Source organism: Aulonocara stuartgranti, assembly GCF_965226115.1.
Source record: "Aulonocara stuartgranti genome assembly, chromosome: 7".
NCBI classification, from domain to species: domain Eukaryota; kingdom Metazoa; phylum Chordata; class Actinopteri; order Cichliformes; family Cichlidae; genus Aulonocara; species Aulonocara stuartgranti.
Window position 1 is genome coordinate 50,938,882 of NC_138945.1, and position 14,432 is coordinate 50,953,313.

The window sequence follows — 14,432 nt, forward strand, 5'->3', positions numbered from 1 at the left end:
CATCTCAAGGTGCTTTACAATATGATGGAAAGACCTTACAATATTAGAATGAGAACTCAAACATGCACTTGGTATAAGCAGAGAAGAAGTGGTCCCTTTTTAGCAGGAGATCTCTGGCTAAGGTAGGCTCAGCGAGAGGCAATCCATAGGCCACAGGAGTGAGGAGAGAGGGTAGCAGAGAGAGATGACAAAAAATGTAATGAATAAAAAGCAGAGGTAAGGGGAATGAATATGGAATACAATGAAACAAAACAAAAACAAAAAAAGTCTTGCTCATTAATGGAAAAATATTTTTCAATGAACCACTTGTTGTTTTTAACTCTTTAAAACACTACAAAGTAATAATGACCTCAAACACACCGCTCAAAGCCATTTGAATATGTTTTTTTTATTTTACACTACTACTAAAAGGCCCATCCATCCATTTTCTTCCGCATATCTGGGCCCAGGTTGCAGGGGCAGCAGTCCAAGCAGAGAAGCCCAAACCTCCCTCGCCCCAGCCACCTCCTCCAGCTTATCCGGGGGAACACCAAGGCGTTCCCAGGCTAGCCGAGAGATATAATCTCTAAGGGAGAGGCCAGCCACCCTTCGGAGGAAGCTCATTTCCCCCGCTTGTATTCGCGATCTCGTTCTTTCGGTCACTACCCACAGCTCGTGGCCATAGGTGAGGGTAGGGGCGTAGGTCGACCGGTAAATTGAGAGCTTCGCTTTTACACTCAGCTCTCTCTTCACCACGACAGACCGGTACAGCGTCCGCATCACTGCAGCTGCACCAATCCGTCTGGTGATCTCCGGCTCCCTTCTCCCATCACTCGTGAACAAGACTCCGAGATACTTCAACTCCTCCACTTGGGGCAGGGTCTCGTCTTTACTAAATTTATAGTTACTAAAAATTTCCTCCTTTAACCTCCTCACCCATTTATTTACATATTAATTTATTACATTCAGAAAATTCTTTTTGCATTTTCTTTACTGAACCTCCAGCACCGAAAGTGTGGCTGGTTGTTTGAATTTTTACCAGCCAGAAATAATCCTTGATACATATAAGAGCTTTTCCATTACACTCTATTAATGTTTATCATAAAATTCACTTAAAAACACACACTTCTAAGCGGTGTGTGGTTGCATTAAGATTTTGTGCACCACAATCTGGATTACACGCCATATGCTGGAAGGGTTATTTTAATCATCTAAATGCACCATATATACAGCAGTACATAGTATAAGGCAGTATATACTTTACTAAGGTCCCTATACTGCAAATCTATTTTTTCTTCCCCCATCTGAGCAAAAATCCTCCCTCATGCGAGCCACACCTTGTGACATTGTTTTGAAGGTGTTCTCTTCTTCAAAGATCGCACTCAACACTTGACACATTATGACACATCTTAGAATTGCATTAATGTAAAGGGTGATGAAGGGGCAACTCGTAAACGAGGATTCCCCGTTACACTTAGACCACAAGCCAGATGGGACAGTTTACTCTCTGGGGATTACTGCTCACCACACACACACACACACACACACACACACACACACACACACACACACACACACACACACACACACACACACACACACACACACACACACACAAGCATTTCTTCCTTCCTCTTACTTTTCTTAAAAGGATGCCAGCGTGGGGCAATAGATGACATCGGATTTTCTACAGTGCTATCTGCTTGGATGCCTGCATCAGAAAGTCACATGTTGTGCCATGGTTAGGTTTGACTTTATTGTAACTCTAACTGAAAACTAAGCTTTCAGCCAATCCTTCCTGGAACTTTTCAGGACAATAGAGATTTTAGTCTGACCGGCGATAAGAAAGATGGAGGAACTGTATGAAGGGAGGAATGGTTAAAGAAAAGTAGTCTAATCCTGGAGATGTTACTGTGAAGGACCATTTCTGTGGTCCGGATACTGAACATCACTTGCTTGACTATAGCATGCATGCTAACCCAGCACTGTATGTATGCTTTTATGGTTATTACTGGTGATTTGAACCACATTACACTAGACAGACTATATAAACGGTTCCACCAGAGAAAGCAGTACTAGACCCACTGTATGCTAACACTGCTAATGTACAAAGTGCAACTGCCACCTCTCACCCTTCAGCAAGTCTCATCCAACTCTAGTCCTGTTGACACCAAAATGCGTTCCTCTTGTTCAACGTCCACCCTGTACCCACAGACTGAGCTGTTAGGACTCGTTCAAGTTAGCTATGGAGGCACCACAGGACTGCTTTGACTCTACAGCCTGGATTGTTTTTTATGAACTACATGGAGAGGACACAGTCTGATGGCCTGTTATCACAGAACAACCAAGTCCTGTGGATACATCACAATACTGACCATGACTGTATGTTGGGTTTTGAAAAACAAGCCCTGGTTCACAAGTGACTTGAAACACTTCTCAATAAAAAGAACTAAGCCTTGAGCGTGAAGCTTAAGAAATAGAAGGCCTCTTACAGGAAGATGCTAAAGGCTACACTGGAGGAGAACAGCATGAGAGATGTTTGGAGTAGTATGAGGAAAACCACTGGGTTTTAAAAGACAGACAAACAACCAGTGGGCAGCCTTGAGAGATTACATGAGGTCAACTATTTCTTCAGCAGTTTTAGTTCACAGACCTCTGCCACCACCATACACCCCTTGTTTCCACACAACTCCAATAATCTTCAGACCTAACTACACCTCACCAACTCCAGTGGACAGGAGACACCTGGAGAAACTATGAAAGTACAAGGCTGCCAGCCCTGATGACATCAGACCTAAAGTTCTGAGGACCTGTGTAAGCCAGCTGTCTGTGAGAAGATGTTGTAAGAAAACATCCTGCTGGCTCATGTACCAAAGAAGCTGACACTTTCCAAATTCAAGGTGCTGGATAGGTTAGTCTTGGCCCACCTGAGACCGCAGGTGAAAACATCTATTGACTCTCCGCAGTTCGCAACCAAATCTGGTAGCATATGACACAATCACTCTACACAGCGGATTTGAAATACAATCTTATTTTGAAATAAAATCTTACCACATGCAAAAATATTCTGATGATACTGCTATAGTGGCATGCAACAGGAGTGGACAGCAGCAGAAATACAGAAGTCTAATTGAGGCTTTAGGGAAGTGGCATAGTAGGAGTTGCCTCCACCTCAAGACCTGACAACCAAAGATCTATCGATCGATCCATCACCTAGGCAACAAAAGACCAACTCAGAGGCTGTATACAAAATATAAGCAGGCTCAACTTCCTGTGAAGTCACCAGGGCACATACAAGAAAGTTTTCTCTTTAACTAACATTTTACTGCCATTTAAAATTGCATTTTTCTTTGCTGGTTTTATTTATCTAATATTTCTATTATTATTATTATTATAAAATTATTTCCTAAATATAGGATTAAATTATTATGTTACTTTACGTTAACTATTCAAATTCAGTGGGTGCATTTTACACTAAATTAAACTGTGACATCAGATAGATAGGCCGGTAGATCGATTTAAGTTATTACCAAATGAGATAATTAAAGACCACGCATACAAGGCAAATAAGGTAAACCCCTGTTTACTATACTATATTTTAGTAGCTATTTGATCTATGCTGTGCAGTAAGTGGTCACAGGAAACAACTGTTCGTGTCATGCTGTTCCCAGGGATCCAAACAGTAGTAATGCCAGACTTTTGGGAAAGCAAAGATCAGACAGATACAGGTTAAGAAGAGAGCAGGTGAAGCCAAATGTCCGTTTCCTGTTTGTTGAGAACGGATCATATTATTAGGATGAGCATAAATATGATACTGTCAGGATGTTGATGTAATAGTCATGTAGGTCATTGACGAGGCCATGTAATCCATGTTTTCCTTTAGCGCATTAGATTATATTTGGTTTGCTTTGTAGGGATAACAGTGCAATGTAATATCACTGTGTGTGTGTGTGTGTGTGTGTGTGTGTGTGTGTGTGTGTGTGTGTGTGTGTGTGTGTGTATATATATATATATATATATATATATATATACACACACTGTATCAGTGGTGGTAACATCCAGCATATGGCTGCAGTCATATCTAATCAATGCAGATTATTTAAACAGAAAGGAAAACTCAAAAATCATATGAGTAAAATCGTTATATTTTCCAGCATTCCACTGCTTAAAATAAATCAAAATGTGTTTTTAAATGATCAAGAGTTTTGTAATTGATCACAAAAAACACAGAGCCTAACAAATTTTATTTCTTATGATATATTTACTACACATGCAAGTCTAAAAAAATAAACAAAAATATTAGGACAATATCAGATTGTGTGAGCACAAATGTTTGATGATATACTAAGTAGTCTGCAGTGTGTCCAGTGTCTTACGTTAATGTGCTTTGACCATGACTACAGCCAGATAGTGATTTTCCTCATGTCACATTTCATTGTTTTCTGCAGTAACCCACCCACAGAGGTGTTTGCAGGACAGGACTCGGTCACTCATACCCAGCCAACCTTATTTAGGCGGGCCAAAAACCCTGGGATCTGATTAAAACAAAACAGCTGGGGCTTTAGTGATTTAGCATTATTGACAGCAGATCCATCCAGCTTCTCTAAAATAAGTACAGCATAAAGCCAGGCCAAACCCTCTGCTCAATCAGCATCAAACCTACGGCAGTATAAGCTCAGGAAGCATCACCTAAACACTGATAACGAATGAGAACAGAACATCTTCACGTCTATGAAATAATGTGAGCACAGAAACACACTTTACACTGTAAACAGACAAAAAGTACGGCCTACTAAGTTATGTCTAAAAACCCTTTGAGTGGGAAATTTGCTTGTAAATCACTGCAGGTTATTCAGTTTCCTTTGTTCAACCATCAGGTTCATCACCACAGTTCAGCACGTCCAGTTTAAGTTGACAGGTGGCAGAAAGCTTGTTCAGTATTACATAATGATGATTATCATGCAAATACTGGTGTTTGTGAAGCACAAATGGTTAAAATTACTGGCTGATGTGAAGCCAACTGAGTATAAAACTATCCCCAGTTCTGTGCCGACCAAAATCTAACCTACGTCTAAGCATTTGCATTTCTTCTGAGTGTCCATGCAAAAGGAAAAGCCAGCTTAATCAACAAGCCAAATATTAGCCTTGTATTTGCTTAAGTTGAGCTGCATTTGGTTTGTGTCTCTTCTCTGCTAGGAAGCAATGGCCAGTTCAAGTGTCTATCTATTACAGTCTTGAACCCTACAAAACTGCAACTAAAAAAAAAAAAAAAATCTAAGACACGAGTACATAAAAAAAGCTCTCTATAGTGCAGGAGATAAATGCAGTAATGAGGACTACCTGCCTAGATTTGTTTTGTGCCACACTTGGGTCATCAGCTGGGACCCTTTTCAATAACAGGTGTTTTGTTACGTTGAATAATTACACCAAACCAGAACTACCTCCCAACCCCCTTTATCTGCAGCCACACACTCGCTACTGCCCTCACAATCAAAAAACTAAGCAGGAGTTTTGTGTGGCCAACAACTCTTTGAAACCTAAAAGGGCTCTCTTTGCTACTCATCAAAGCAGCTTATCTCCGCCATCAAACACATCACCAAACATAAGTTCAAAACAGCCAGGCTTCACACAGACATTAATATGCTAATCAAAGCGACTCAGGTAACATTTTTATTCTAACTAGCATGTTCTTTCATAACTCTACAGGGCCACGAGTAGCACAAAAAACAAACAAACAAAAGCACAAAGGTAATACAATTTCATAATCAGGACAAAGATTAGATGTTTACATGCAAAGCTGATAATGGCAATCCAAAAACACTTTTCAACAAACAACAAACAATACCTGAAGTGATTATAACTAAGCCTTTTAGACATCGACTCACTCTGAGAGGACTAACTAGAGTCAGCCATGTTTTTCTTTAGGCTGCTCCATGCACCAACAGGAAGCCAGAGATCTGAGGCTTGTATTACGGAGCACGATGGGGACTTGGTGGTAACTTAAAGTTTAGCCCTCGGTTTTCAGTATCTTCAGGCTGTGTTTGGTTTTCTCCAAACGTGGTGCTGTGCATTAAAGACCAGACATCTCAACTTTGGTCTCGTGTGTTCCAGAAGTTTTGTGGTTTATTCACATCCATCTTTGCAAACCTAAGCCATGCTGCCATGTCTTCTCCGAGAGAAAAAAGGCTTTCTCCTGGCAACCCTTCCAAACAAGCTCCAAGTTCAAGTTTTTCTCCTTGCACTGTCATGAACTTTAACATTTAACATGCTAACTGAGACATGCAGAGTGAGACGTTGCTCTTGTTGTTTTTAAAAGTGGTCATACTTTCTGATGATCAGTTAATCAAGTGCATTTGATTAGCAGCACCTGGTAAACTCTTACCCTGGCAACCAACTTACCCACTTAATCCTGTCATATTTAGTTTTCCACACACAAGGCTTCTGTATTTTGCTTAGTTTTTGTAAAATAAAAAATGACATGGTGTAATATGTCATCTACTTGTTAATCCAAGGTTGCATGTACCTCATTTTAAGAACTGATGAGGACCAGAAACGTTAGAATTAAAAGAGAAACGCCCTCTTTTTTACAATGACACCCTGAGTAAAAGTTCAAACAAGAGATCAATTTGTAAAAACTGATATTTAAACAGGTAGTTTAGGTTATACTCTAATTTTGTTTGCTGTAATGTTTTAAACTCCCAAATAAGTTTCCAAATGTAAACACTAATTATGCTGTTATGATCATTATGAATGATGGGCAAACTTATGAAAATGTAACCCAATTTCCAGACTAAAGTTTCTCTTTAAATGTCCATATTTCCTAAATCCATGAACCAATCAGGTGTCCACCTATAACATGGGCTCAAGAGTCAATATTGAAGTGAAAATGCAGGGGACAGCCTAAAAGAGGAACACAGGACTACACAGTGGACTATTTAACCTAAAAAGGCAGAAGAATACAGGTGAAATCAGTAAGAGCGAGGATGGCGATCACACAGGAGGAAAAACTAAAAAGGAAAAGGAAACACAACAGAAAGCTGGCTTTCACAGTAAAACAGGAAATAACCAAAAGACAAACACTAAACTCAGAAACAAGAAGAGTGAAACTACAAATGATAACAAAGACGGAAAAAGACACTGACAGAAATACAACACAGCATTTTGACTTGGTTGTTTTGTATTTTATCCGAGGTTGTATTTAGATTGTTTCAAGGTGTCCTGATGTCCAGATTATTTTTACTACGTCACATTAAATAAACTCTTAGAATTGATAGAGACTCTGCTTTCTTCTTAGCTTCACTGTAGGTGCTTTTTAATGCTTTTTTAGCATCTAAGGTCTACATTTGCCTGTAACCACAGTCTCAGACCAACATCACATCTGTGAATTTAGTGAAAAAACAAAAAACAAAACAACTTAGAGCTAAACAAACATAAATTGCCCTTACCATTCTGCTAGAGAGCAGGGTCAGAGAGCCCTCCAAAACCCTCTTTATTAACCCACGTGCCCTCCCCATCCCATCCATGAAAGAGCTTAAGGTGGATTACACCACATCAGCCACCGGCCATAAACACGGATATTCTATCCTGGCTTAGTTATCATTTTGTCCATCAAATACTTGGAAAATAGAGAAGAAAAATCTCCTCATAGGCTGGAGCACAAGATCAATCATAGAGAAATAGTTAGAGAAATAGTTCACATGGCCATGTCATTCATAACCAGTATCATGCACCAGTATACAGTTCAACATTGAGACTTCCTCACTTCTTTTTCACATTTATGCTGCTTATGCTAAACAGATTTTTATGTATTTTTTCTCTTATCTAAACTCACTATTTTATGGCCACAAAGCCAAATTTTTTTGTTTATCAAAAAGGGAAAAAATACGTTTATTATTCAGACACAGACACATTTAGCTCAGGTTAGTCAGAAGTGCAGGCAGTGAACAGGAAAACCAGGTAAGTGGGAGGGGGACTTGTTACACTGTAACACCTACCAACAGACACACTTCAATTCACAAACATTTCTAGAAAACGGCTCCTGAAATTGGCTGACAGCCGACAGATGCCATCCAGGTTAACTGAGCTCGAGAGACTGCCAAACCAATGGCCGAAAATACCCAAATCCACGGACGCAATGCTTGTTGCCCCGTGCAAACAAAACTCAGGTATATTCACCGCAAAAAGTGCCTTAAGTCACGAGATAAAAGCTCTGAATAAACTCCCCAGATATTTTATTAGGTATACTTTTTTACTGTTGACTTGGATCCTGACATCCAAATGCCTTAGCAGAAACTGACCTGGAGCTTCTCCTCTGACCTCTGACCTCTGACATCAACAAGGCAGACCAATCCAACCTGGCCCTATGCAACCTGTCCCCTAATGGGTGCCTTTTCTATTGTGTGCCGTTTGCTTTTTTTGTATATATCCCTCCTGTTTGTACATAATTCTTCTGCCTGTATATATTTCTTGCATTTGTTGTTTATTCCTGCTGTCTTTCTATTTATATTTTATTCCCGCACATTGATATGGACCACCCACAATTTGGTTGTACATGTACAATAAAAAGAAAGGGCTATTCTATTCTATTCTATTCTAAGAGCCACCATGTTCAGAGTCACTTTGATCGCCTTTCTTCCCCACTCTGTTACTAGGTTTAAACTTCAGCAGCTCATCTCCATCATGTCTACGTGCCTTCATGCACTGATATGTCTTACATGTGGAACTTTAGATATTAACTGTAGATAAATTAAGGAAAAACGTAACTGAACCTTACATAATGTACATTTAGCATCAGAAGCACCCAAAGTCAAATCCTTAGCTTCTACACCCATGTCAATTGCAAATGTACACACCCAACAATATATTTACTACAAAACACTGTAACAATGTAACTACTAAACAAGCCACAGACAAAGACAAACATCTAGGTTTCTAGAACCGTGTGTCATTCCCGCTGAATTAGCCGGATCAGGATGTTAAAATGCTGGGTGATCAATCTGTCATGAGGAGGATAATGTATTAAATAATAATAATTTTAAATTATATAATTATTTTCCATGTAAGTAGTTATTGCAGTTAGTAAACAATACTGACTGTTAAAAATAAGCCTATGGATATGTTATTTAAAAAATATCACTAAACTATTAAAAATCGCATCACTTGATGAGCGAAACATGCCCCTAAAGAATTCCCTGAATACACTGGTGTTTTACAGTAAAATGGACATGAGACATACAGTTCACTCCAGTCTAGCAGTAATCTCTCGTAAGCAGATACAAGAGTTCTCCGCTCTGCCTGCATAGATAGAGGGGAATGCCTGGAAGCTGAGGATTCACTATAGCCATTTCAATAATCTGTCCAGATATAAAAACACACAACAAAAGCCAGTATTTAAGACAACATCTGGCCCAGTGCTTTTTTCAAGAGGATAAACAGCTGCAATTCTTCCTCCACTGCAAACTGGTTGGGTTTCGTAAAGCTATTTTTAATCATACGCCAACATTTTTAACACACACATAGGTAGTTAAAAATAAAATGTGGCTTGGATAATAAGTTGATGTCATTTATTTTATAAGTTCAACTTTTTTTTGTCCAGGTATGTTTGAAAGAAACTGATGGATAAACTCGACTGATAAAGGGACCAAGAGGTATCCAGCTTGGAGTCCGAGAAGGGCATTTAGAAATCATGAGGATATACATGTTTATTCCCTCTGGTTATGTAAAAGACTCAGAGGGAGTGGCCCAAACATGGAGTGGATCATCGCCCCAGGTTCTCTGTACACTGGTGAGTGTGTATTGCATAAGACTCTTTTCGGACACATGTCCACGTATGCTGTCTGGGGTCCAAAGGATTTCTGCCCACTTTGACTAACTCGGGCATCATTAGTGTGGCATGTGCCTGCTTGTGTTCCTGTCAGTGTGCTGGGCCCATATTAAATATAACTGTTTATATATTTCATCTAATTATCTAATGATTATGTGAATGTGAATAATTCATAAATTTCTGTAATCCTTCTCTAAAGTTTGTATGACCCAAGTTTACATGTCTCTGTATTTATATATATATGTGTGTGTGTGTGTGTGTGTGTGTGTGTGTGTGTGTGTGTGTGTGTATATATAATATTCTGTAACTCTGTAACTTCTGTCGGTGCTGTGCTTTTTTGGAAACCGAATTTCCCAGAGGAACCCACCCGAGGGATTAATAAAGTTTTATCTTATCTTATCTCTCTTACATGGGGCACCTGGAGTTATTATTATTTAATTTTGGCAATAAATTAAAGAAATAAAATCTCATCTATCAGGGCCCATTTTAAATTTCTCTTTAGCCCAACATGGATGATGAGCTGTGGTAATGTGAAACCCACAAGTTAAAATCCAGGTAGAGCTTATTTTTTGAACTGTGTTCAGACAAATGCTTTGTGCTACTGTAATAGACCAAATATCCCCGTAAAGCTCACCTTCACTTCTTTTTAAAACTTTCATTTAAGGATTGCTTGTAAAATGGGTTAAAGTCCTTCAAATAAAAAAAAAACTATACCTGTTGATCCAAAATCTTAAAGTATTTTTCATAAATGAATAAGCAAAATAAGTCCCTCAAAGTAATGCTTGCGTAGTCCCTTCACCATACTTTCCCTGTGCACGTGAAAGACAGAAAGTACAGTACAGGGACAAGTTGTTCTGCTAAACAGAAGGGGATACAGCACCGGCTCAGGAGACAAACTAACACTGCTTAATGTGTAAATTAAAAGACCTGGAACACAGAATTCTGTGTTGTTCCAGTGAGAAAGAGGAAATTCACAGTACGGATTTAAAACATAAGACAAGGTGGACAATCACCTGGTCATAAGCAAAGCATTTGAAGGTGCCAACACTTATTAGGTGCTTTCATTACACGTATAGTAACACAAACACCTGTCGTCAACTTAAATGACATTACCAACACTTCAGCTGAGGTAACGCTATCTTTGCTTCACTTGTCTCTTCTTACATAATAATGGAAAAACGGCCCTTCTGAACACGTGATCTCAAGACCATCACTGGTATACTGTAATATCACATCTATAAACGGTCACAAAAATAACTAATACATTCTAGATATTATGAGATTGGTTTTTTTTGTTTGATTGTTTGTTTTTAGATATGGATTTACCAGCATTTTATTCTGCAGTCCACCCAAATTTCAGCATCTGCACATGTGCCGATTCACTGGAAATGTCCCTGACCGTTGCACAATAAAGGCAGTGATGAATTAACTAACTAGCTGCATTGTGTGTGTGCTGTTTGTGTGTATGTCATCTTGATGTAGAGCAGGGCTTTTCAAGCTGACCTATTAGTGCTGTCATGAGTGCTGGATGAGGTCCTTTGTATCGTTGCTCTCCCCTGCCAAATCCGAGAAAAGGGACGAGGGATTGAATGGCCGCCGGCTATAGTCTTCGACATGTAAGAGTTACTTAAAGGAGCGTCAGTGAGGATCGGTTAGAAGGGTTTAATATTGAATGAAGAGCAGTCTCGGGTTCACTGTCACTGTTTGAACTTTAGAGCCTCAATTAAGGACGATCAGCAATGCAAACAGAATCTTTGCACTGTTTCCACGTATCTGTGACCGACAAAACTAATGAGACAGACTAATTCGACTTCTCTTCAAGCACAGCTTTACAGAGGCAGATGAACAGTAGTAAGCTATATATTATATTATATATTATATTATAATCTTATTTGAAATCGACATCAAGCCCAAATGCTGTCATCTCCGCAGACAACTTAAAACCACTCATCAGAATTAAGGTAAAGGAGAAAACATCTTTGAAATACAGAGACTTTATCACTGAGATCACTTTCCCAGATAGCATCGCTTCTATTTTGTTGAGTGGAGGAAGTTAAAATTCTGACTTATTTCTATTTTCCTTCAATGTGGTCTAAATCGTTGCCTTGTATTTGTGACATGTGCAAAGACAATAAAGTTGAATTCTATTCTATTCTATCTATGGACTCGGTGTGTGATGTGATGCCGGGCTCCTGAATAAATTTGAGTTCCACAGTTTCTAATCTTACCACTTCTGTTTTAAGTAAGCTAACTGCATGTTTTTATTTTCTTGTGACAGCTGAATAAGAGGAAGAAAATCGATGGATGAAGCTTTATCATAATATTTCAATTACTATTCAAAGGAATTCATTTTATTTTCTAGAGTACCTGACATGGGTCAGACAAAACATGCTTATGCAGCACAGCATAAAAAACTCTGCTTTTATGGATGAGTTCATTTCATCTGTTGACAAAACAAAGAGCAGAAATAACCTGGCAACTCAGAACCAGACGTGCGATTAGCCAGATCACATTGACCTGATTCTGCTGGGCTTTCTTAAAACAACCACCGACACACAGCAGGCCTAAAGACACTGCTCCTCCTGCTACCGGGAACCAGAGCCTATAACTGGAAGAAGAAGCGCTAGATGTAATTAACAAGAGAGCGTCTGGAGCTAATGAAATGACACCAGAGTCTGTTTTGTGAATCTTCTAACACTTCTGTGAAAGTTTGTACATCGTCACCCAGGTAATTTTCATGGGAGCCTATTCTTACTTAACTAGACTTTATTTTTAACCTTATTCACGTGGATTGAGATTTTGAGCACTTGCAACTCTCTCAGATTACCAACTGTACCTAACACAAGCTCATCGTCTTCTGCAATCGACTCACTTCACCTGTGAAGTGTGGACTTAAATCAGTGTGCACAGAAACTGACAGGTACTCACACAAGGAAGTGGTAGAGGAAGCACTTCAATCCAGCAGGCCTCTCTAGGAAGTTGTAAATATCCCCCTGCATGCTAGTCTTGATGTAAGGGCTGTGGAATTCCTTTTGATGATGACGCAGCCAGCTTGAACGAGGGAGAGGTGGCGGGATGGCGGTGAGAGAGGGCTGGCTCTGTAAAATCTGCAGGGCCGGGTCCTTTGTGTCTGCAGGCGGACAGCAGGGAATGCCTGATCCATTATTCACCGCCGCGGGCTCCGGTTCCAGTGAAACAGGAGAGTAGTGGCTCCTGTCAGGTGCAGGGGACCTGAGGGCTGTGCTGCTGGTAGCCGCGCAGGTGGGAGGCGCGAGGCCAACGTCCATCTCCTGGTCCAGGCTGATGCTGGTGCTGGTGCATCCGTTTGGGCTGCAACTTATGAAGGAGCTCCCCAGCCTGCTGCCACAGTCACGCTGCACCCGGCACGTCGCGTGAAAGGAGCGTGTCCGTCTTTCCCCCATGTCGCCCCGCGGGATGGTCCAGTTCAAAGAAGAGGGCCAAAGGGGAACAAAAAGCCTTGGGAAATCCTGATTGTTCTAGCGAAGGGAACAGGGCAGCCAAATTAAAAAACTAGCCAGGCATGGCTAGCTACCTGCTGCTGAGAAGAGTTCTCTTTGCTGGGCTGCATCTGTGTCCATACCTGCAGCAGAAGATGTTACATTAGTCTGAGAGAAAGCCTTATTATAACACTTGTTATTTTAGTGTCGAAAGACAAAATGATAATTGGATGCTGGAAAGGAGAGATACTCTTATAAAAAGCCCTTTTTGTATTATATCACCTGGATTAAATGATTGACATTGACAGCAAAAACCGAAACATGCTGACTCTAAAAATATTAACAGATTAGAATCTGACAAATACTAAATGTGGTTCCCTTTAGCCTGTTGCTTTTGAACTGTGACCATATGCGGATCAGGGATGTTTTATGCTTAGGGCACTGATGCTGATTAAAGCTTTTCATTGTGTAACTCTAATTGCCCTAGTTTTTGCTCTAAGATGCACCTTCAGAAGGTATAGCGTCATGGCTATTGCTAGTTTTTTTTTTTCTTTTGTTTGAGACAGAAAGAAAATGAAAGTAAAGAATTCCCAGCAATATTCCTTTTAGCTCTCCCTGCTGCTTAGACCGCTGTGCTGTGACTTGTAAGCTGTGAGCATTATGAAAGTGTAACAGGCACATAATATTCCCAAGACCCGAGCGCACACTAGTTAATGTGGGAGTGACAGGTCAACACACTAGTCCATTTTCACCAGCTCTTTCTGATGGAGATTTTCTACCGGAAAAAAAAAAATAGCATCCTGTTAAGAGTATCGCTGATGGGTGTCACAACCTCTCTCCTCTTCCATCTGGAAGGCAATGCAGATGCGCGGTGTGCACTCGGTTACAGTTCAGTTTAAATTCAGAGAAAAAAAAAACGCAGTGTGTTTAGCAGCCAGTGACGGCATTTAAGCTTGTGCTGTCACAATGTCACCTTCAGCGCTGGTTACACAAAGTGTGTCACACCGCAAACGCTTAATCAACGTGCAACCGCCCAAAAATTAGACCGATTAAAGCGCTGGGTGGCTGCAACCACGTGAATGATTATTTTTGTGGCTTCTTTCTCACCTTTCTCCAACTTGTTTCTTATGTAGTCAGATCAAGGTTAAAGTTGTGCATCTTTACTTAAAGAT

The 14,432-nt window shown here is 40.1% G+C and overlaps 1 protein-coding gene across 5 annotated transcripts in view; it reads right to left on the reverse strand.

The window, feature by feature from the left end:
• kcnq1.2 (potassium voltage-gated channel, KQT-like subfamily, member 1.2) overlaps positions 1 to 14,432 on the reverse strand; it is a 178,658-nt gene that overhangs the window by 160,012 nt on the left and 4,214 nt on the right. For all 5 annotated transcript variants that reach the window (XM_082542484.1, XM_082542485.1, XM_082542483.1 and 2 more), the window contains exon 3: positions 12,731 to 13,403. In XM_082542484.1, the coding sequence (XP_082398610.1) occupies positions 12,731 to 13,224 (494 nt within the window). In that variant the 5' untranslated portion in view covers positions 13,225 to 13,403. The remainder of the gene's footprint in view (positions 1 to 12,730; positions 13,404 to 14,432) is intronic.